The sequence below is a fragment of the Eptatretus burgeri genome, chromosome 11, assembly GCF_056783735.1.
Source record: "Eptatretus burgeri isolate ZD-2024b chromosome 11, Ebu_testis_v1, whole genome shotgun sequence".
NCBI classification, from domain to species: domain Eukaryota; kingdom Metazoa; phylum Chordata; class Myxini; order Myxiniformes; family Myxinidae; genus Eptatretus; species Eptatretus burgeri.
Genome location: NC_140971.1, coordinates 24,254,640 through 24,277,622, shown reverse-complemented (window position 1 = coordinate 24,277,622; position 22,983 = coordinate 24,254,640). Strand labels below are relative to the sequence as shown.

The following is a 22,983-nucleotide window of genomic DNA, read 5'->3' as shown; positions in this document are numbered from 1 at the left end:
GATAATTTATCTTGAGCGAGCGCGCGCGGTGGTGAGATCCACATAATTATATTTACCACAGAGGTAAATATATTTACCACACGATGAACACACGAGCTGTGAGCGAGACGTGAACGCTTTTTTTTTTTTTAACGAGATTATATTGCTATTGGGGGTTTGGAACGGGTGAGAAATGCGATGCAACAATCCCGGACGATCGTAATCCCCTCACATTTTAAGTCGAAGCATCGGGACTCAGAAAAAAAAAGAATACAGTATTGTGAACGAGCGGAGATAGGAAGAGGAAGAAGAAGACTTTTGGCGGCAGTTTGTCGTCTCGCGTCTGGAAAACCGTCTTCTCTGCTTCGTCCGCGCGTCGTGCTCGTTTCATGTAAAAAAAAAAAACAACACAATTTCTCTCACAAATCCGAGCGATTTGTATCGAATCCTTTATTTCTTTATACTCCCACCCGGAAAAGACAAAGTAATGTTCTCTTCATCCGAGTTGCGTGTTCTTCAGGAGAAGGTGCTGAACGAGGAAAGTGTAAAAGATGGTGAACCGTCGCTGAAGCGAAATGGCCCGCAATGTCGATCAGAAGTCCAGCCTCAGGTGGTCGGAGGACAAATCCAGCTCAAAGAAAGCGTCGAAGAGGAATATCGAGCGGAAGGCGATCCGATTGCCCCGAAATGTCGAGATGTTGAGCGTCCCCCACTGCTGATGATGGAACAGCAGGAAAATGTTTCCGAAGAAGGTGATCGTGATCAAAGTTCTCGTCCAACCTGTGAAGGTAATCCTCGAGATCGCCAAGAGAGTAAAATTATTTGTCCTTACAAATCGGGTACCCTTAGTTTTAATGGTAAAGGAAATGAAAGGCCCGAAGACTATGGAAGGCCTCAGGCTGTGGAGGGTCAAGAAAAGGTTGAAAAATCCAGCATTGCGGCCAAACAGTCACGGACCTCTGAGAACGGCGTTGATAAAACCACAAATATCCCGAATGGAGTCCTTGCAGAGCAGGAATGCGTTACACATCCTCGAGCACCCGATCACCAGCAAGGCCACCAGGTTCCTGGGGCACCTCAGCCGGTGGAATTGATTAAAAGAGATGGAAGGAATTTGAAGATGCGTCAAAGGCCCAGGAAACCTTTTCTCCGACCAAGAAGCAACGTGAAACTCTTTTCTTCTTTCATCCGAGAGAGATACGATGAAGTTCGAGCGCTTGAAAACATTCCTCCAGCTCTGCTGAACATGTACCTGGCCACCTTCTACTTTGGTGAACACAATACTCGTGGCAACGCTTACTACCCAACATCTCTGGCGGCCTTTCAAGTGGGGATCGAATATTACTTGAAGGAAAAGCACTATGGCTTCAGCCTTCAGAACGATGAGGTCTTTCGAGGGGCCAGGGAGGCGCTCGAAAAAAAGGAGAGTCGTTTGCGAATGGAAGGTGGCCGAAAGACGCGTGAGAGCGAGACGATACCCTCGTACATCAAGATGAAATCCGATTGGGAACAGTCCCGGGAAGCACTTTGGGAGGCAAATTTGCTTGGATGTAAAAACCCCGAGAGCCTCTTGCGGACCATGTTTCTGTTCAACTCCTTGTATTTCGGTCTGCACTCTCGCAAGGATCATTGGAAGCTCTGTTGGGGTAATGTCCATCTCGGAATCACCAAGGAGGGTTTTTCTTTTTTGCAATATGTCAAGAATGTTCAGGACAAAGTATCGAGTTCAGCAAGCAGCATGCAGGAAGATGTTTCACCAATTGTGATATCAGCGAGGCCAGATAGACCAGAGAGGTGTCCTGTTCGCATCTATATGATGTATGCGGAGCGGAGGCCAATCAATCATTGTGGACCATTGGTGAGTGTTTGAAAGTTGTTTTTATTTTTGGAAAAGAATTTTACGTATAGTTTATAGCCTGGTGTTGGCGCAGTGGTTAGGGCAACGGCTTGGGATCCAAAAGGTCCTGAGTTCAAGCCCCGTTGAGCCACTGAATTAATACACCAGGGGGTTGACTCAGCCTGTCATCCTTCCGAGGTTGGCAAAATGAGTACCAGTGTACTGGGCCGGTGTATACCCCGGTTAAAATAGGTGTACCATATCCCTGTGTCGTAAGAGGCGACCAGGGTTGCGTCAGGAAGGGCATCCTGCGTAAAACATGTGCCAAATCACTATGCGGATTATACGGATGATCCGCTGTGGCGACCCCTAACGGGAGCAGCCGAAAGAAGAATAAGAAGAAGAAGAATAAGATTTTACGTATAGTATACATGAGAGGGTATGGAATAAGATCAGGTAGATGGGTGGATGAAAATGTATGAATGAAATGGTAGGAGTTGAGCATGATTCACAAAGAAAGTTTCATTTTTCATGGTAAACAAAGACGAGATTAAATTTTGTTTGTAAGTATGCAGTGTTGAAGGACTTTTGGCTGTCTCATCTAAGTTTAATTCCAAACTGTTACCCTGGTGTGGTGCTCCGGAAACCTCCATCAAATGGGAATATGGGATGTAAAGCCAGCATCTCATTTGTATGCACTTGCTATTGGATGTTAGAGATCTCACTAACGCACAGTGTCTTTCTCAAGTTTAGGCTGAAGTGTGCCTGCAAAGAATGAAATGTACTTTACTCTTGAGAAAGCCCCTGCTGAAGCAGCTCCTGTTGCAAATGAATACTATTTGCGAATGACACTGTGGGAGCTGTGAAGTCCACCAATGCCCACAGCGCTGGCAGATGTCGTCCGGCTTAATTTGCTTCTGATGGACGACAAGCACACTGATACACTGCAGTGCATATGAAATACCAGGTGACAGTTTGTAGTTGGGTTGAGATTCAAACCCCAGACAAGACAGCTCAAAGGTTGATGTGCGTACCTCTTTGCTTTCCTACCAATCCAGTGTTTAGCCTGGTGTTGGCTCAGTGGTTAGGGTGGTGGCTTGTGATCCTGGGGTCCTGAGTTCAAGCCCCGTCGGCCGCTGAATTAATACTCCAGGGGGTTGACTTAGCCTGTCATCCTTCCGAAGTTGGCGAAATGAGTATCAGTTCCAGTGTGTGTACTGGTAGAGGGGCACTGCATCAGCAACACAGTCGTGCTTCAAGAAATGATAGCTACCCCAGCAGCTAAGCTGCCATATGACCACCAATCCAGTGTTCTTGCACGCTTACCAAATTATAGCCACAACTTACAAGGGGAATTGCATTCACAGCTCAGCCACACTTCCAGAAATGATTCAACCAACAGTCAGTTGCTGCACATGAATGAATGAAATATGAAGAATGAAAAGAAGAAATTTCTTGTATAATTTAAATACCCTGTCCATTTTGTTCCTCGATGGTTTATGAATGCTTGAAAGTTGTGTTTGGCAACATGAGGGCTTTAGATTTAATTGGATTTTAAGATGAAATCTTATTTGTTTATTTAGAGAGCGTATATACTGCATATTGTAACAGCAACGGCACGTTGCAGTTAACCAGTTTGAGTTCCTTGGGTTGAGTCAAAACCAACTTCACTGCCAACTAAGTCCATAGCCCCGAGTAATTTCCCAGGACCTGTTTGGCTCGTTCAGGTACTCGGGACAGTGCAAGTGGGCTGGTTGAATTCAGTGACCTGATATGCAACTCCTCTTCAAATTTCAAATCGATCGGATGAAAACTGACAATTTTAGAAATCCGGCCAATGTTGACCTCAAATAATTATTGGTGGTTGAATTCAGTGACCCGATACGCAAATCCTGTTCAAATTTCTCATCAATCGGATGAAAATTGAGGATTTTAGAAATTTAACGAAGTTGTTGACCTTTCAACCTTTTGATGTCAAAAACAAGAGGCTTCTTTCTTATGACGAACTCTAGCATGTGGTGAAGTTTCGTGAAGATCGGTTGAAAATTGTGACCTGGAGGCAACAAAGAAAGAAAAACAAACAGACAAATATAATAACGCATGCAACCAACCAATACACTTGAAAAATCTTCAATTTTCGCAAGCGAAAATATATAAATATATATCTCCATATTTATGAAATGCACACATACAGCACATTATATATACATATTTAAATGTATATGTATATATATATATATATATATATATATATATATATATATATATATATATATATATATATATATATATATATATATATATATATATATATATATATAGCGCTGCGAGGAGTGATGTAAGGGCCACATCGGCCATTTTGGAGTTAATGCCTTATAGCACTATTTTAACCCTTCCCTATCATCCGAGACTATCATCATCGTATCATTAAAAAATGTCGCTTAAATCACTCCTCGCCGGGCCTTATATATATATATATATGTATATATATATATATATATATATATATATATATATATATATATATATATATATATATATATATATATATATACATATACATACAACAAGGGGAAAACCAGAGATGTCAGGGTAAGTCAATTTTTAAGAAACTGAAAAACAAAGTTTCAAGACTTTGGTGGACTGTTTAATAACTGTCATATAGATTTCTTTTCCAGTAAAAGGAAGAGTGATCATTGGCCGATCAAATTAAGCATGCAGCATTTGCCAAGCTTCTGTGTTATTTAATTTAAGAGCAAAGAACGAATCAATGTTGCAAACTAACATCACTGGTTATTCCCTTGTTTAATAATTGCCATGCAATTTTAACCCAGGATGTGAAGCAAATTCATGCTTCTTGGTTATTAGCATACATTACATGACTTTGGTGATCACAGATTATTTTTTTCAACATTAAACGGTCATTGTTTTTTTTGTTTGATTGGTGTTCAACGCCATACTCAAGGGTATTTCGCGTATATGACGACAGATTCTCCATTTCTTACTCCGTACTACTTAATATGATGGAAAACCGGGAGGAAACCAAGGATACCTCACCTCACGTGACTCCCTCATATACCTAAGCAGGTTGAATGCAGTGGGTACATCGAATGAGGATGGGTACTCAGACGCGCTAACCATGAAGCCACGGCGTGGGGCCCATAAAAGTCACAATAATGGTTTGACCAGGCTTGAACCACGATAGGCACCAACTACGGAGCCCATGATATAACCAAATAGGCCATTGTAGTGTTCAGAGTTTATGCTGTGAAAGTTTTACAACTTTTCATTTTTTAGTTTCTCAACCCTGAATATTATGGTGGAACAGTTAACATGAATGAAAGGGAGAGAACCAGGAGTAAAGTACTGACAACTCTGGGTTTCTACTTGTTCAGCTTTGATAACACTTGTTTTTTCATTGCACGGCGAAACTTTATACCATATAAATTATGTGACACCCCTGGTTATTTGTTAAAGTAATATTGTGAGAGGAAACCTAATGTTGCCAACTATTGGCAGGTGCAATAACCCTGAAATTTATAAAAAATGACATCTCTGGTTTTCCCCTTGTGGTCTTCATATATATATATATATATATATATATATATATATATATATATATATATATATATATATATATATATATATATATATATATATATATATATATAGTATTGTGACGTTCACGGGACTTGAACAAATCCCACCAACGAAAGATGAGCCGAAACGATGGAGGCGGTTTATTTTTATAAGTCAAGGGTGGCGGTTTTGATCTATCCATTGCAAACGGGACGAGAAAGGTGGCACGAGGAACTTTACTGAGTAAATAGTGTTTATTTATACAAAAGAGCGATAAGAAGGCTCGGCGAGAGGAAGGATCCATGGGTGATTCGACGAAGGGTGGTGTTGATTCGGGCATGGGGGAAAACACAAACAATTTCAATGCATATACAGCAAAAGGTAAATAATCAATAAATCGGTACACAAATCTCAAACCCTCCAAGGCGCCAGGTACACACACACACACACACACACACACACACACACACACACACACACACACACACACACACACACACACACACACACACACACACACACACACACACACACACACAACGTAGCTCGTTCGTCAGGCTTGCCCGTGGTGTTGATGCAAAAGTCATTGGATTGGTTTCAGACGAGCTGGCGTTGCGCCTGTCAAGGGCAGGAGACACGGTGGTGCAAATGTTCCGTGAAACCTTCCACGCAGAAATGTAGTTCTTGGCCTGTGAGCTCCAAGAACGAGCAGGAGAGAGAGGCAGGTCTGCCCACCATCCGGTCCCGTACCCAGATCCAGCGGAACACGAGAGCCAAACGAGGTGAGGCACGAGGCACGAGCGAGGGCAAGAGGCACGAGCAAGGGAAAGAGAGAGAGAGAGGCTGAACAAACCCCGCCAGTTATTTTTTTTATATCTTTTTCTCTTCCAATCAGATCGTTTCATGCTCACGAGTCTCTGGTCCTCCCAACCGAGCGCCTCATTGGCCCTCCGTCTGTGGCCCTCCGCCAATGGTCATCAAGGGGGCGGAGCCATTCGCAGCACCGTTCTGTTACGTCACGGCAAGTCTACAGGAAATACTAAAGGGAATACGCATCAACACTTCCCCAAACTAGTCTCCCTATCTAATTACGTGACAATTATCATTTCCCCCTTGAAGAAATGGACATTTACTGGACAATCTATCACCCCTAAATCCCTACTTCATTACATCGAGATCCTGGTATAACTCGAACAGCGTGGTATACCTAATTAAACATCCTAATTACCCTTTGAATGCATGCCCCCCCCCACTCAGACGTAACGCTGCCCCCTCCTCTGGTACCGCAGCTCCTCCAAGGTATATCACAGGCGCTACCGTACCAGCCTTACCACTTACTGACTCACACCTATTTAACCTCATGAAATAAAGCAGGAGGGGCAATGGGCAGCGAGCCGCAGCTAACTTACCTATCCTGCTTAACGTACTACACCCTTATGGCCTTAACCTCGCCTAAACAATCACTTCCATTTTTATTTTATTTTTTAATTTAATCACATGAGAGCACTGAACGAAGTTGCACTCCACCCTCTGGATCATCGCTCCTGTCTAACACTCTTCGGGTGATCTTGGGAGGGGAAACAAAAGGTTCCACAAAAACACAACACTTATACTTTACATTCCTACTCTAAGCTTTAACGATACTATTTACAGGATATTTACATGCGACTGTGTCCCCCAGTGGATGCAAATAGACCCAGCGTTACCTGGGGAGCCAATTTTCAAATTTGCTTCACTCTAAAATTATGCGGACCTCATGCCTTTGCTGCACGTTTCAAGTTGTACGGGATCGAGTGGGACTCGCACATCTTCACAACACTCACACCATGGTCATCATCACATTTCTAGGTCATGATCCCCATTTCAATGATTGCAGGCTGAATCCCATCATGGCCGTGGGGTGGGTTACCACAAGATGATGTGGGCATCTCAGGTGCAACCGTGCCCGCAGGTAAGCTTTCGTCCAACCCGGACGTTTCTCCGCCTCGCTCCCTTTGATTCCCACCCCCTGGTGGCCATCAGCTCTATCCCCGTACAACACACTGGAAGGGGTCTCACTGGCTCCTCTGACCTTCCTTGGTCGCCAAGGTCCTTGGTCGCCCAAACCAGACCCTGTCCCAGTTGCCTCCAGACACTGTCACCATCAGCCACCAGTGGTGTCTCCTTGAAGGGGTCGCAATTCCCGCTCGCCGTGAGCCTCGGCAATCCCTGCGGACACGCACATCATCCCCACCCACAAAACCAACGTGACTCCCCCTACCCCATCGGCCTTACATGTGACACCTGCTTTTCCAGCACTTCACTGACCATGACCTTCCCTGTTACCACACCATGTCCAATAAAAAATCAATGTGTGCACCATACATTTTGCTTCTTAACTTGAAACAACTCATACAGCACTCTTCCTCACCCGATCCACGCACCAGCCATTGGACAGCCACTTGTGCCTGCTTTATTACCAATTACCCACTGTCCCTATTATCACTCTAAAACCCAGCAGAACTTGCATGCCAAATTTCCCACAATTTTCCCACAAGCATGGCCCTGTATGCTCAGCCCGATCTAGTCTCCCCAACCCCTGACAGTGATCTCTGGGCCCGACCTAGCTTGGGGCACCTCGGGTAGATCTGGTGGTTCAGCAGGAGGATTCATCTTCTCCGGGCTTACAAGTCTATTGGGGGGGTCTCTCCATCGCCGGGTTCCGGCAATATCGTTGCATGTGTCCTCTTCGCCCGCACCGGAAACAACTCCCCATAAAAGGCCCCTGTGGGTATCGGTGTAATGTCTTGTCCAGTTCCGGACCCACTCGGCCATAATCCAATTGCTCTCTTGGCTGGGCTGGACCCTGCCGCTGTGGTGCACCTACTGCCGAATTACCCCTTATCAAACTTGACAGTTGCTGGCTAATCTCCTGAAGCATTTGGGTCATGCCCATTTCTCCCAGCCCCTCTCCCTGATCCCGAATCTCCGCCTGTTGGACCATCAACGCTGGCCTCTCGGGCACCCGACCCGGCCGCCTCCACGAGGCCAACCTGGCCGCGCACTCGGCCGCTCGGTGAACGGTGGGTGGATCCTGTAGCTCCACTAGCGCCCGGACTTCAGGGACCACAGAAGAGCAGCTAAAATAATTTCTAGTGCCAGTCCGTCCCACGCCTCCACTGTAAGGTCCCGATACGCGATCCTAACTGATTGGTAAATGTCCTGTGCCAGCTCCTGCACTGTCTTGCCCGGCTTTAATCTGCGGTGCTGGAGCTGGGCCCGCACCAGATCACAGTTTGCTGCAAACCTAAACCGACGGCTCAAGGCCTCGCAAATGTGGGTGCTGGTCAACATCCCCTCCGCGCCCACGTTTAACACATCTGCGGCTGGTCCCCGCAACGTTGCCACCAAATTCCCTGTACGTTCCCGCTCGTTCAGTCGGGAAACACACTCAAATTGCGTCAGAAAAGCTTCAAGGTTCCCTGACCCATCAAAATTTACCAGGGGGATCACTTTCCTGGTGGCCTGCTTCCCAGTTTCTCCCTTGTTCGAATCCAGCCCAGGGATCAAACACCCTTGTGGCTGCGTATCCAATTTCAGAGCCCCCGGTTGCCAAAGATATTTTGTGGTGAGGGTCGAATGGATCAATTTTGCCTCCTGTTCCTAACGTTGAATGGACCGATTCACCTCTTCCCGCAGGCTCTTCTGGGCCCGCACAACCTCCTCCAAGGCTCCGTCGCGAGTTTGTAGCTGCTCCTCAACCAACCCGGACACTCTACTTTCAAAACACGGTTCCACCAGGCCTTTATCTAAGTCTCCCTCTTGGCTCATAATTTTATCTTGCTCGTCCAAACGAGCCTCCAATCCTTTTACCTCCTCCGCCAAATTCACCCCTTGCTTCCTCAACTCTCCGCATTCTTCTTCTTGCAGTCGCATACGAGCATCCACACAGGCACGATGACATTCCAGGCCTTCATCCACTTGATCAACCCGAATGTTCGTTGTATCAATTTTATCTTCCAATATTTTCCGTTTCTTTTCCCCCTCCAATGTAATTTCTCCCTTTGTTTCCTCCAATCTATCCTCAAATTTACTTTGTATTTCCCCCAATTTAACATCCACACACTCCTCTATCTCAGTTTTCATTTTCTCCATCTTTTCCTCCAATTCATCCCTTATTAAATCAATCCATGCACCCAACTGTGCCCCCATTAACCCTAATTGATCTGTCATTTCTGCCCTCTGTATCACCAATTGATTTGCCATTTCTGCCCCCTGTGTCACGAATTGATTTGCCATTTCTCTCATTAAACGTTCCAATATTGTTTGGATCGCGCCGGTTTCCGGCACTGCCGGCTCCGTTACGGGCGATGAAGCACGGTCCACGCTCGGAATGGGGGAGGTTCTGATCCTACCCCCATCTCTCCCTTCTTCCCCCGACTCGCTGCCAGACACGTGGCCTTCCTCTTCAAACATCTGCACATCCGCCATGGTGCAGAAGTCCCGTTTGCCGCCAATAAAATTTAATTCGAAAAATCCCACCAAAATTTTCCCACGCTCGTGCGCCATTCTGAAATAATTTTATATTCCAATTCGTGGCGAGATTTTAATCTTGGTATATTCCCCGATACCAAATATAATTTAGAGGGGTTCGAATATCCGACACTGCTGACACCAATGTGACGTTCACGGGACTTGAACAATTCCTGCCAACATAAGATGAGCCGAAACGATGGAGGTGGTTTATTTTTATAATTCAAGGGTGGCGGTTTTGATCTCTCTATAGCAAACGGGACGAGAAAGGTGGCACGAGGCACTTTACTGAGTAAATAGTGTTTATTTATACACAAGAGCGATAAGAAGGCTCGGCGAGAGGAGGGATCCGTGGGCGATTCGACGAAGGGTGGTGTTGATTCGGGCGTGGGGGAAAACACAAACAATTTCAATGGATGTACAGCAAAAGGTAAAGAATCAATAAATCGGGACACGAATCTCAAACCCTTGAAGGCGCCAGGTACACACACACACACACACACACACACACACACACACACACACACACACACACACACACACACACACACACACACACACACACACACACACACACACCGTAGCTAGTTCGTCAGGCTTGCCCGTGGTGTCGATGGAAAAGTCATTGGATTGGTGTGGGACGAGCTGGCGTTGAGCCTGTCAGGGGCAGGAGACACGGTGGTGCAGATGAAACCTTCCGCGCAGAAATGTAGTTCTTGGCCTGTGAGCTCCAAGAACGAGCAGGAGAGGGAGGCAGGTCTGCCCACCGTCTGGTCCGGTACCCAGAGCCAGCGGAACACGAGAGCCATGCGCGATGAGGAACGAGGCACGAGCGAGGGAACGAGGCACGAGCGAGGGAACGAGGCACGAGCGAGGGCAAGAGGCACGAGCAAGGGCAAGAGAGAGGGAGGCTGAACAAACCCCGCCAGTTATTTTTATATCTTTTTCTCTTCCAATCAGATCGTTTCATGCTCACGAGTCTCTGGTCCTCCCAACCGAGCACCTCATTGGTCCTCCGTCTGCGGCCCTCCGCCATTGGTCATCAAGGGGTGGAGCCATCCGTAGATATATCTCCTCCCTTTCTCTCAATCTTCCAATCAGGCCGCCCCATGCTCCAGGGTCTTTGGAACTTCCAACGGAGCCCCTCATTGGTCCTCCGTCTGCGGCCCTCCGCCAATGGACATCAAGTGGGCGGAGCCATCCGCAGCACCGTTCTGTCACGTCACGGCAAGCCTACAGGAAATACTAAAAGGGAATACGCATCAACACTTACCCAAACCCGTCTCCATATCAAATTACGTGACAATTATCATTTCCCCCTTAAAGAAATGGACATTTACGAGACAATCTATCACCACTAAATCCCTACTTCATTACATCGAGATCCTGGTATAACTCGAACAGCATGGCATACCGAACTAAACATCCTAATTACCCTTTGAATTCATACTGCCCCCCCCCCCCCCAGATGTAACAATATATTGTTACGGCTGTGGAAATTCGCATTACACCATGAAGGGCCCGTAGGTGAGATATCTCGAAGTACATGTGTAGTTAGACCCAAATCCGTTGTCTCGAGGGAATTTATGTGATTCATTCGGGCTGCGACGCTTTGAGATAGGCGTTTTTCTGTTCTATCTTTATTTTGAACCAACCACGTCTCAACCGCCATCACACAACAACCACCAATCACAATGCCACTACCACAACATGGTAGTGAATTCCATGTCGGTGCAGTCATTTCTTAGAGTAAATCGACCCCATAGAGTTCGAAAATGCAGTCCATTTCCACCTTGGACATCCAGAAGTACCCGTAATCGTACCTGACCATCCCCTAATTTAACCAATTCATGAAACTAACAGTCGTCATATGGAGCGACCTCTAAATCACCTCTGATCAAGTTAAAAAAATTTTTATGCGCGTTATTGAATCATAGTGGAATAATTAAGGCTTGTGGAGACAACGTCTGAATTTTTTTTTTTTTTTTGCTGTTTTTGGACCACCCTAATATATATATATATATATATGTATATATACATATATATATATATATATATATATATATATATATATATATATATATATATATATATATATATATATATATATATATATATATATATATATATATATTGTTACGGCTGTGGAAATTCGCATTACACCAGGAAGGGCCCGTAGGTGAGATATCTCTAAGTACATGTGTCGTTCGCCCCAAATCCGTTGTCTTGAGGGAATTTATGTGATTCATTCGGGCTGCGACACTTTGAGTTCGGCGTTTTTCTGTTCTATCTTTATTTTGAACCAACCACGTCTCAAACGCCATCATACAACAACCACCAACCACAACGCCGCTTCACAACAACCACAACGCCGCTTCACAACAACCACAACCACGCCATCCTCACCACTCCGCCAGCAACCATCAACATCTCCACGAACACAAAAAGGGAACAACAACAACTCCCACCCCGATTTCTCTGGTAAACAAGAATGACGGTTGGAACTCAACTCCCGCCTCGATTTCTCTGGTGGAATGTCCCCCCCCCCCGCGTGCCGCGAAAGGAGGGGCGGGGTGCCGGGGAAATAAAAGGGCGCACGGAGGCGCCGCTGAAAGGAGGTCAGGTAGGGCGGTCGGTGAGAGTGTCAGTGTCAGTCGGCGGTTCATGGTCTTTTGCCCGTCTGGGTCTTGGAGAAGCGGTCCATCGAGCGATCCGCTCGTTGGAGCTTGCAGTCGGTGGAGAGTCCGGATGTCGCGGAGGGGACGCGGACTGGAGGCGCCGCTCTGCCAGCTGTGTCGCGCGGACCTGCGCGTTCGTATAAGGAGCGCCGGAGAGAGCTCACCCACCATCGCACCGCGAGGGTGCAGGTAACCTGCAACGGTCTCGTGGGACTCGTTCGCTCTGCCAAGTCCCACGCCATAAAGGCCCACGGGCCCCGTCTGCCCCCTTGTCTATGAGGGTGGCTTCTTTCCTTTGCTTTTGAGTAAATGTGTGTTGGCACCGTCTGTAAAGTAAAACTGTATAAGTGTTGCCGTGTGTACGCGTATTCGGTTAAACTCTTGCTTTCGCTTTATTTGTGCATTTTGATTATTGTGGCTGTATATACGTGCTTTCCGTGTGCCGCGGAATAAATGTGCATTGTGTTGAACTGTTTTCCCTTTTCGCTTCGTCTCCTTCCTTTTAATTGACCCTCCATCCTGCTTCACGTAAAGGGTTCGTAGTGGGCTTAATATGCCCGATAATTAATCGGAACGGTCGACGCCGACGATAACACCGCTCGGTTATCACTGGAGCACGGAACGGACCGCTTAAGCGGTTCGTGTCCGGAGTGGGCCTGTGGCGTGGTGCGATCGCCCTGTCGACCATTCGCGCAGGTACTTAGGTAGATCGAATTTGGCGAGCGACCCTATCCTGCGTGGGTGGGCAATTGGCACGATCGTGGTGAGGTTAAACCCCCACCAGTGACTAGCGCCCGGCGTTGGTCCGAGAGGGTCACGACTGAATTGTCCGTCCGGTGGGCGACGTGCCGTGATTCGAGTCACGTGGCCGTCCGCACGCCAGCGGGTGCGAATTCTCAGCAATATACTAGCCGAAACCCCGTCACAGACGGATGCTTCAGAGTTGAAGGTTGACTATTGCCACTATGTGCGATGCACTCTTACAGGTACGAAGTTTCTTTCAGTCCAGGTCACAGTTCCGAGAAAAACGTGACGCGACCGCGAGGAGGAGCACAAAATTGGTCCTTCAGTATTAATGTATTGTTGCGGATTCGCGCCCGCCGGCGTGCGAACGGCCACGTAACTCGAATCGTGGCACGTCGCCCACCGGACGGACAATCCCGTCGTGACCCTCTCGGACTAACGCCGGGAACTAGTCACGGGTGGGCCTTTCGGCCTCACCACGATCGTGCCAATCGGCCCCCTGTGTGGGATAGGGTTGCTCGCCAAATTCGACCTACCTAAGTACCCACACGGAGGGTAGACCGGGCGATCGCACCTCGCCGCAGGTCGACTTCGGACACGGGCCACTTTAAGCGACCCGTTCCGTACTATCGGGATAACCGAGCGGTGTTATCGTCAACCTCGACCGTTCGATTAATTATTGGGCGTATTTAGCCCACGACCACCCCTTTACGTGAAGTAAGATGGAGATTCAATAAAATAAAAGACGAAGCGAAACGGGAAAAACAGTTCAACATAAAGCACATTTATTCCGCGGCAAACGGTAAGCACACATATACAATTATGCACGAAAAGCAAATGTAAAAGTAACACTACAATTCTGCACAAAAAGCAAATGCAACAAAAGAAAAACACACTGCAGATCTACTACCAACTACCGAGCACACGGCAACACTTATACAGTTTTACTTCACAGACGGCGCCGACAACACATATACTCAAAGCAAAAGAAAAAGGAAGGCGCCACCCTCATCGACAAGGGGGTAGACGGGCCTGGGGCCGAGACCGCGTCGAGCCTACCCGTCTGGTGATGAGCCGCAAAATGGCGGCGGCGCCCCGACTCCGCGGGCCTCGCTGGCACTGCCTGGAATGGGGTGGGAACGGGGCCCCCTTCTCACACTATCTCAGCGCGGGGGGAAACAGGAGGGGGTTGTTGATGCGCGGGGGAATGAGGATATCTCGCTGGCTTGGGTCCCGCGACGAGCGTCTCCACCGCGACCTCGGTCGCGTTACCGGCTTCCCCTCTCCGCAGCTCCCCGACTCTGACACGAGCGCAGACCTCCACAAAGATCCTTGGCTTCTCCAGCCTACCCGGACCCCGACAGACACTCTCTCGACTGCCTTCGCCGCCGCCACAACTCTCCAACTCTCCCACTCTCCACTCTTCTCAACTCCGTCCAACTGCGATTCAGAAACTCTTTTTCTTCTCAACTCTCCTTCCTCGATTCAGAAACTCCCTCAACAACTGCTTTCCAACTGCCCCCTCTTCTCAACTCCCTCCAACTGCTCGATTCGCTCCGCGCTCGGTGCTTTATAGTCCGACAGGAGAAATCATATGCAGATTTTTGGATCAGGAATCGCTCGGGGGCGGAGCCACGCTCCCCATTGGACAGAGGAAAAGTGGGCGTGAATGATTCTTGATCCGCGAATCTGCATATAGCGATTATACTCCGACGCACCTGGAGGCGGGGCCAAACCGCCCCACGCTCGCTGATAGGACGGAACAGAAGTGGGCGTGAATCGTTCTTGATCCGATTTCTCGGAAAGGCTGGTGTTTTTGCACCCGCTGCTCGGTGCGCGCCCTGTACGAGTCCAGGATCGGTGCCCACAAGCGGCGCGGGAATGGCGGTGATGCGATGGTTGCGAGAGCGAGATGTGACGGCAAGGGTCGTGGCTGTTGGCGTTGTTGTTGTTGTGAAGCGGCGTTGCAGTTGGTGGTTGTTGTGTGATGGCTGTTGAGACGTGGTTGGTGGTGGTTGTGGTGGTAGTAATGGCGGCTGGTCCAAAATAAAGATAGTAAAAGAAAAACGGCTATCCTGAAGAGTCGCAGCTCGCATAAATGACATGTATTCCCACTAGACAACGGGTTTGGGCCTAACTACACATATACTTACAGAGATATCTCACCTACGGGACCTGAATGGTGGTTTGCGAATTTCGTCAACCACAACACTACCCCCTCCCCTTTTTACAGACTCGTCCCGAGTCGTCAAATTTTCGTGTGCCATCATGTGTAGTTCTCCCCGAGTACATTTTACCTACTTTCATGGTATTCGTGTCCCCAAAATAAATAACCTGAGGGCTGAGTAACTACCTAAACAAACTCACTCACACGGACGACTTAAATAAAATTGCCGGCGCTAAGACATACATGCCGGGGGCGCACTCATATTTACAGTACATCTTAACCTTAACCTACAAATTTTACACTCAACCATGGCCCAGGATCAATGAACTCTGCAAAAAGAAAGCAGTTAACAGGGAGCCAGGCTGCTCGCATGCAGTCTCTGACTCAAACAATGCAGGTGACAGGGAACGTGGCCGGCTGCTCACACGCAGTCCAAGGCCTTCCCTTTTGAACTGAACGCAGTGAACCACAACGGTGCATGGGCTGCACAAACGCAGTCTCCGTGCCAGCTCAAGTGGCACACGCAATGAACACAACGAATGGATGGATGAATGGATGGAGGCAAACACGGTGCACGGGCTGCCACTGCAGGCCCGTGTTGTAGCTGCCAACAGGGCAGTTCTCGCAGCTTGCAAACTGTTGCTTTCTGATCCTGGCGCACATGGCAATGAACAGGGGGGGGGGGCAAAGCAAAAATTGAACGGGGCGGGTGAACAGGGGCAGTGGGCATGGCATGGCAAAGGTGATCAGGCAAACACAGCCTGCAGAACAAGGCCGCTGCAGGAAAACACAGCCGGCAGATGAACTGGCCGGCACAGGCCTTGAAGCACAGCAGCTGCAGACAATCCCACCGGCACAGGCCTTGCAGCACAGCAGCTGCAGACAATCCGACCGGCACAGGCCTTGCAGCACAGCAGCTGCAGACGATCCAGCCGGCACAGGCCTTGCAGCAAAACAACAGCTGCCGATGAAGTGGGCCGGCCTTTGCCTTGCAGCAACGCAGCCAGCAGATGAAGCTGGCCAGCCTTTGCCGTTCAGTGGAGGTTGGTGGAGGGAGTGCGGTGGTGCTGGCCACTCGGAAGGCGGGCTCGGACCTACTCTACGGTCTCCCTCCCAACCTATCGCCTTTGCCTGTCACTGTCTATACCCACTCCCTTAATTTGTCAAACCCCAATTTAGCCCCAACTTATTTTTTTAGTTTTACTTCCCCACTATAAATCGTCCCCTAACCCCCTTTACTGTCCTTGTTCGGCTAACCTATCCTGTCACCTAGCCTACTCCCAACCCCTACGTTCCCTTCCCGGAGGGGAACAAGGGAGAGCTAGCGTCCTGCGTCGAGGCCCAATGAAGCCTCAAGATGGCCTCCCCAGAGTTCAGCGATCTATAACCAAAGTGGGTCCAGCGGCCCACAACGAGAGCGAGGGGATGGATGGTGCGGAGGGGTACACTTCCTAATCTACCCTATCCATTTAACTGTTAAACTACCCCGGGGCTTTCAACAAGCGCCTCGCGCTTAAACTATTGGTTCTAACAACCCAGATTCCCGTCGCCTGTGTTGGTGTCCTCACAATTTCGGGCCTTGCCCCCGAATTTTCTCTCCGTGCCCTCACACGGTCTCATGGCTGGGACGCGTGGCTCCCCTTGGCAGGCACGACCCTCTGCCGAATCTCCAGCTATGGCACCCCCGGGTACTACACTGCCTCCGAGCCTACCAGCTCCCTAAACACCGGGGAGTTCCCCCCATGGCACCTCCCCTGAAACGCACACGTGGCAGGCTGGCTTCCCAGGCCCCTTTCCGAGGGTCACCCGTGCCCACAACACTGCCCACGCGGCTAACGGCGCCCCGGGCCCCCGCACCAAGCAGGCGCACCCATGCCCACTACGCTATCCCGGCCCCCCATGGGCCCTTGGCCTACTACGGCCGACTAGCCTGGTGCCCGGGGTACCCACTCAGCGATACTCACCTTTCGCAGCCACGCTCCCAGCCCGTCAACAGGGCTCCTGCACCCCTCCAAACGGGTTTCGAGCCTACACTCCCACCAACAACAAAACAACCTCCATTTTTGTTAATTTGACTAACCCAGCTAACTCACTCTACACTGACCCCGGGGTCCCTTGCGCGGGAGTCACTCCTCCCCTCAATCATTCATCGCACAATGCAGTCCCCATTCGCTCCATACACACAGACCCGCTGGCCTCACTCACCCACCAAGCACATGCTTCCACTTCAGTCACCAACAACTCTTCAACACACTCACCGCTGAACTCTGCCATCCTTCTAACTACATCCCCTAACTAACTCGTGCTCCCACGTCGTCCCTTACACTAAAGCACGTTCCTTTTAACACTACGTTGCTAAGCTACGTCCCCGCTACACATCCACAAGTCTGTCACTGTCTCCAAATAATCCCATTAATCAATTTCCCAACCTAAATCTCGCTACAATCCCTCTAACTAATCCATTCCACGGACTCCATGAGGACTTACCCCTGCCCCATGAAGTCGGTCTTGCTAAGCTAACCCTTCCCCCTAACTAGTTTCCATCCTGTGCCCTGGTAAGGGGGTCTTCCACCCCTTGCCCGGGAATCCTGTGCACCAGAAAGTGAGGCTTGTTTTTTTTTTTTTTTTTTTTTTTTTTTTTTACATGCGCAGCACCAGCGCGGCAACTCACAGCTCGCGCACTTTGCACCTGCCCGTGACGTCATGCAGCTGCACGTGGACCTCGTCCCTCCTTGGACGGTACCATCCGGCAGGGATACCCCTCCTGCCGGATCCAACCCCACGTGCAGCCATGACGTCACCGTGCGCATAAAAAAAAACACAAGCCCCACTTCTCGAGGGGTTCCCCACGCGAACACATGTGCTTTGCCCGTTGGAGCTTAACACAAATGCCCGCGTGGAGATCCCATCTGGTCCAAATCCGTAATCCTGCCTAAACTTTGTCCGTCCGCGGGATCGGCAAATCCACCGCTGGCGTTTCCGGACCGGGACTTCACTCTCGCAAGCGAGCACGTGGGGGCCTCGTGCATTGCACAGCACGGACCGCACGCTCGCTGCTGGGTGAACCCAGCACGGTCCCCGAAACAGCTACAGCCGCTACCCGGCTTTCGTTCCTTTGTCGCCGTCGTCGTCTCCATTCAACACACGCACTCCCGCGTGTTACGACGCTCACAGTCCATTCCATCACATTCACCCCGGGAAACGCGGCTGCGTGCTCCCGCATGCCCACCGACATCTCCCTCACACACAGCGACCTTGCACACGCTGTCTCTCTCACACTCGGCCGCTCACTCACGCATGCCATTTCCCTTGCATACGTGGCTCCACTCACTCGCGGCCTTTCACTCACTCGTGCCATTTTCCTCACACAAACCATACTACTCACACACGCGGGGGCACTCATCCGCGGTGCCTCACTCATACACCGTGCCTCACTCACACACGCGGGGGCACTCAACCGCGGTGTTTCACTCACACACGGCGCGCTGGGAAGCACGCCCTTCGGCACACTTGCCACTACACCACTCACACACGCGGAGGCACTCGCCCGCGGTGTCTCACTCACACATCGTGCCTCACTCACACACACGGGGGCACTCGCCCGCAGTGTCTCACTCACACACGCGGGGTTACTCAACCGCGGTGTTTCACTCACACACGGCGCGCTGGGAAGCACGCCCTTCGGCACACTTGCCACTACACCACTCACACACGCGGGGGCACTCGCCCGCGGTGTCTCACTCACACATCGTGCCTCACTCACACACGCGGGGGCACTCGCCCGCGGTGTCTCACTCACACACGCGGGGGCACTCGCACCTTGCACCACACACACCGGGACAACCACACTGGGGATTCGTGTCCCCACAAGGGTCTCCGGGGCCTCTATACCCCCCAAGCTCTCCGTGCACCTGTTCACAGCACCCGTCCCCTCAACCTCGCAAAGCACGACCGAACCCACCTGGTCGTGACTCGCTTCAAGGGGGCATACTCCCTCCCCTCGTTCCTGGAGGAGGCTATCCCGCTGCTCGCACCGGGTCCCTACACGTTCCGCGAGCTCAACCTCATCGTCCTCCACTACCTCCGTGTGTGTGTGTGCGTCACTTACCCCGTCTTCATCGTGTAGTCTTCCCTCTATCGTTCCCATCTCCCGTGTCTCTGCCAACTCAGTCACCTCTTCCCTTGTTATCTCCCTTATCTCAACTATTATTTCCGTCTCTTCCCTTGCTATCTCCCTCGTGCACGTCTCCGTCACCCCAATTAGTTTTTCCCTCTCGGTCACCGCCACTGTTGCTTTCTCCATCACCTTCACACTTCTCGCCCAACACGTCCCCCGAATTACTTTGTCACCCGCCTCCACCGCGGGCCTGACAGCCGTTGCACTCCCTCCCAGCTCGTTCGCTCCCACACGTGGAGTCGCCATTTTAAGCTCCCCGGTTACTGCCTTCATGCCCGCCTGCAGGCTTCGGACCATGCTCTGCGTCTCACCCCGCAGCTCTTTCATTTCTTCCTTTATGTTTGTTTCCATTTCGTTCATATGCTGTGTATTCGCATCCATTTTCGTTTTCACTTTGTTCATTTGCTTGTTCATGCCTTTTATTTCGTTTTTTCATTTCATTTGTGTTTGTATCCATCCTCGCTGTCATTGCCGCCAGCATGGCGCATAGCTGGGCCATGTCGGGTGCGCTTGGGTGAGCCGATTCGGCAAGGATCGGGGGGTTTTGGTGGAGAGGGGGAGGGGAGGTGTCATACACCGCGGCCGCCGCCGCACCTATTTCGGGCTCTGGGTTCAGTTGGGGGAGTTCGTGTTCCTGCACAACCAACATTTCCTGCATGGGGTTTTCATCCTGGACCATGGATTCTTCACATTCTAAATCCATTTCTAATACCCCCGGCTCCCGCTCGCCTTGAGACGCCATCTTATTTCTCGTAAAAGGTTAATTTGAATCGCTCGTAATTTGGAGGGAATCGGGGGTCGCTCCTCTCACCCCTGGACCGATTCCCGTGAATTTAGCTGGAGACAGGAGAGCCCGTTGTCCCGTTCTCCGACACCAGTGTCGCGAGGAGGGGGATGAGTTTGTATCTCACGACCTGACACCAGTGTTGCGGATTCGCGCCCGCCGGCGTGCGAACGGCCACGTAACTCGAATCGTGGCACGTCGCCCACCGGACGGACAATCCCGTCGTGACCCTCTCGGACTAACGCCGGGAACTAGTCACGGGTGGGCCTTTCGGCCTCACCACGATCGTGCCAATCGGCCCCCCGCGTGGTATAGGGTTGCTCGCCAAATTCGACCTACCTAAGTACCCACACGGAGGGTAGACCGGGCGATCGCACCTCGCCGCAGGTCGACTTCGGACACGGGCCACTTTAAGCGACCCGTTCCGTACTATCGGGATAACCGAGCGGTGTTATCGTCAACCTCGACGGTTCGATTAATTATTGGGCGTATTTAGCCCACGACCACCCCTTTACGTGAAGTAAGATGGAGATTCAATAAAAGAAAAGACGAAGCGAAACGGGAAAAACAGTTCAACATAAAGCACATTTATTCCGCGGCAAACGGAAAGCACACATACACAATTATGCACCAAAAGCAAATGTAAAAGTAACACTACAATTCTGCACAAAAAGCAAATGCAACAAAAGAAAAACACACTGCAGATCTACAACCGACTACCGAGCACACGGCAACACTTATACAGTTTTACTTCACAGACGGCGCCGACAACACATATACTCAAAGCAAAAGAAAAAGGAAGGGGCCCACCCTCATCGACAAGGGGGCAGACGGGCCTGGGGCCGAGACCGCGTCGAGCCTACCCGTCTGGTAATGAGCCGCAAAATGGCAGCGGCGCCCCGACTCTGCGGGCCTCGCTGGCACTGCCTGGAATGGGGTGGGAACGGGGCCCCCTTCTCACACTATCTCAGCGCGGGGGGAAACAGGAGGGGGTTGTTGATGCTCGGGGGAATGAGGATATCTCGCTGGCTTGGGTCCCGCGACGAGCGTCTCCACCGCGACCTCGGTCGCGTTACCGGCCTCCCCTCTCCGCAGCTCCCCGACTCTGACACGAGTGCAGACCTCCACAAAGATCCTTGGCTGCTCCAGCCTCCCCGGACCCCGACAGACACTCTCTCGACTGCCTTCGCCGCCGCCACAACTCTCCAACTCTCCCACTCTCCACTCTTCTCAACTCCGTCCAACTGCGATTCAGAAACTCTTTTTCTTCTCAACTCTCCTTCCTCGATTCAGAAACTCCCTCAACAACTGCTGTCCAACTGCCCCCTCTTCTCAACTCCCTCCAACTGCTCGATTCGCTCCGCGCTCGGTGCTTTATAGTCCGACAGGAGAAATCATATGCAGATTTTTGGATCAGGAATCGCTCGGGGGCGGAGCCAGGCTCCCCATTGGACAGAGGAAAAGTGGGCGTGAATGATTCTTGATCCGTGAATCTGCATATAGCGATTATACTCCGACGCACCTGGAGGCGGGGCCAAACCGCCCCACGCTCTCTGATAGGACGGAACAGAAGTGGGCGTGAATCGTTCTTGATCCGATTTCTCGGAAAGGCTGGTGTTTTTGCACCCGCTGCTCGGTGCACGCCCTGTACGAGTCCAGGATCGGTGCCCACAAGCGGCGCGGGAATGGCGGTGATGCGATGGTTGCGAGAGCGAGATGTGACAGCAAGGGTCGTGGCTGTTGGCGTTGTTGTTGTTGTGAAGCGGCGTTGCGGTTGGTGGTTGTTGTGTGATGGCTGTTGAGACGTGGTTGGTGGTGGTTGTGGTGGTAGTAATGGCGGCTGGTCCAAAATAAAGATAGTAAAAGAAAAACGGCTATCTAAAAGGGTCGCAGCCTGAATGAATAACATTTATTCCCCTAAACAAAGGGTTTGGGCCTAACTACACATATACTTACAGAGATATCTCACCTACGGGACCTGAATGGTGGTTTGCGAATTTCGTCAACCACAACAGTATATATATATATATATATATATATATATATATATATATATATATATATATATATATATATATATATATATATATATATATATATATATATATATATATATACATACATACATATAGTTACGGCTGTGGAAATTCGCAGAACACCATAAAGGTCCTTAGTTAGTTATGCCGATAAGTCCGTGTTCAGTTAGATTCCCCCACCGTTGTTTAATGGAATTTATTCGTGTGCACAGGGCTGTGATCCTTTGAGATAGTGTTTTTCTTTTCCTATCGTTATTTTGGACCAACCACAACCACACCTGCCTCTCAACAACCACGCCATCCTCACCACTCCGCCAGCAACCGTCAACATCTCTACGCCACAAACATCGCCTCACCTTCGTCTACGAAACGACGCCATCTTTGCACCAGCCCCGGTGAGTCCCCAGCGAACAGCGTCGCTGCAAACCGACGCGGGAGGTTTCGTTGTGAGCGCAAGTCTGGTGATTTCTACCACATCCGTTCTGTGTGG

General features: G+C 50.1%; 1 protein-coding gene across 3 annotated transcripts in view; it reads left to right on the top strand.

Annotated features, from left to right (window-relative positions):
- The first annotated feature begins 297 nt into the window (after window positions 1-297).
- LOC147016670 (uncharacterized) overlaps window positions 298-22,983 on the top strand; it is a 96,897-nt gene continuing 74,211 nt past the window's right edge. For all 3 annotated transcript variants that reach the window (XM_085845557.1, XM_085845555.1, XM_085845554.1), the window contains exon 1: window positions 298-1,837. In XM_085845557.1, coding sequence (XP_085701683.1) covers window positions 467-1,837 — 1,371 coding nt within the window. In that variant the 5' untranslated portion in view covers window positions 298-466. The remainder of the gene's footprint in view (window positions 1,838-22,983) is intronic.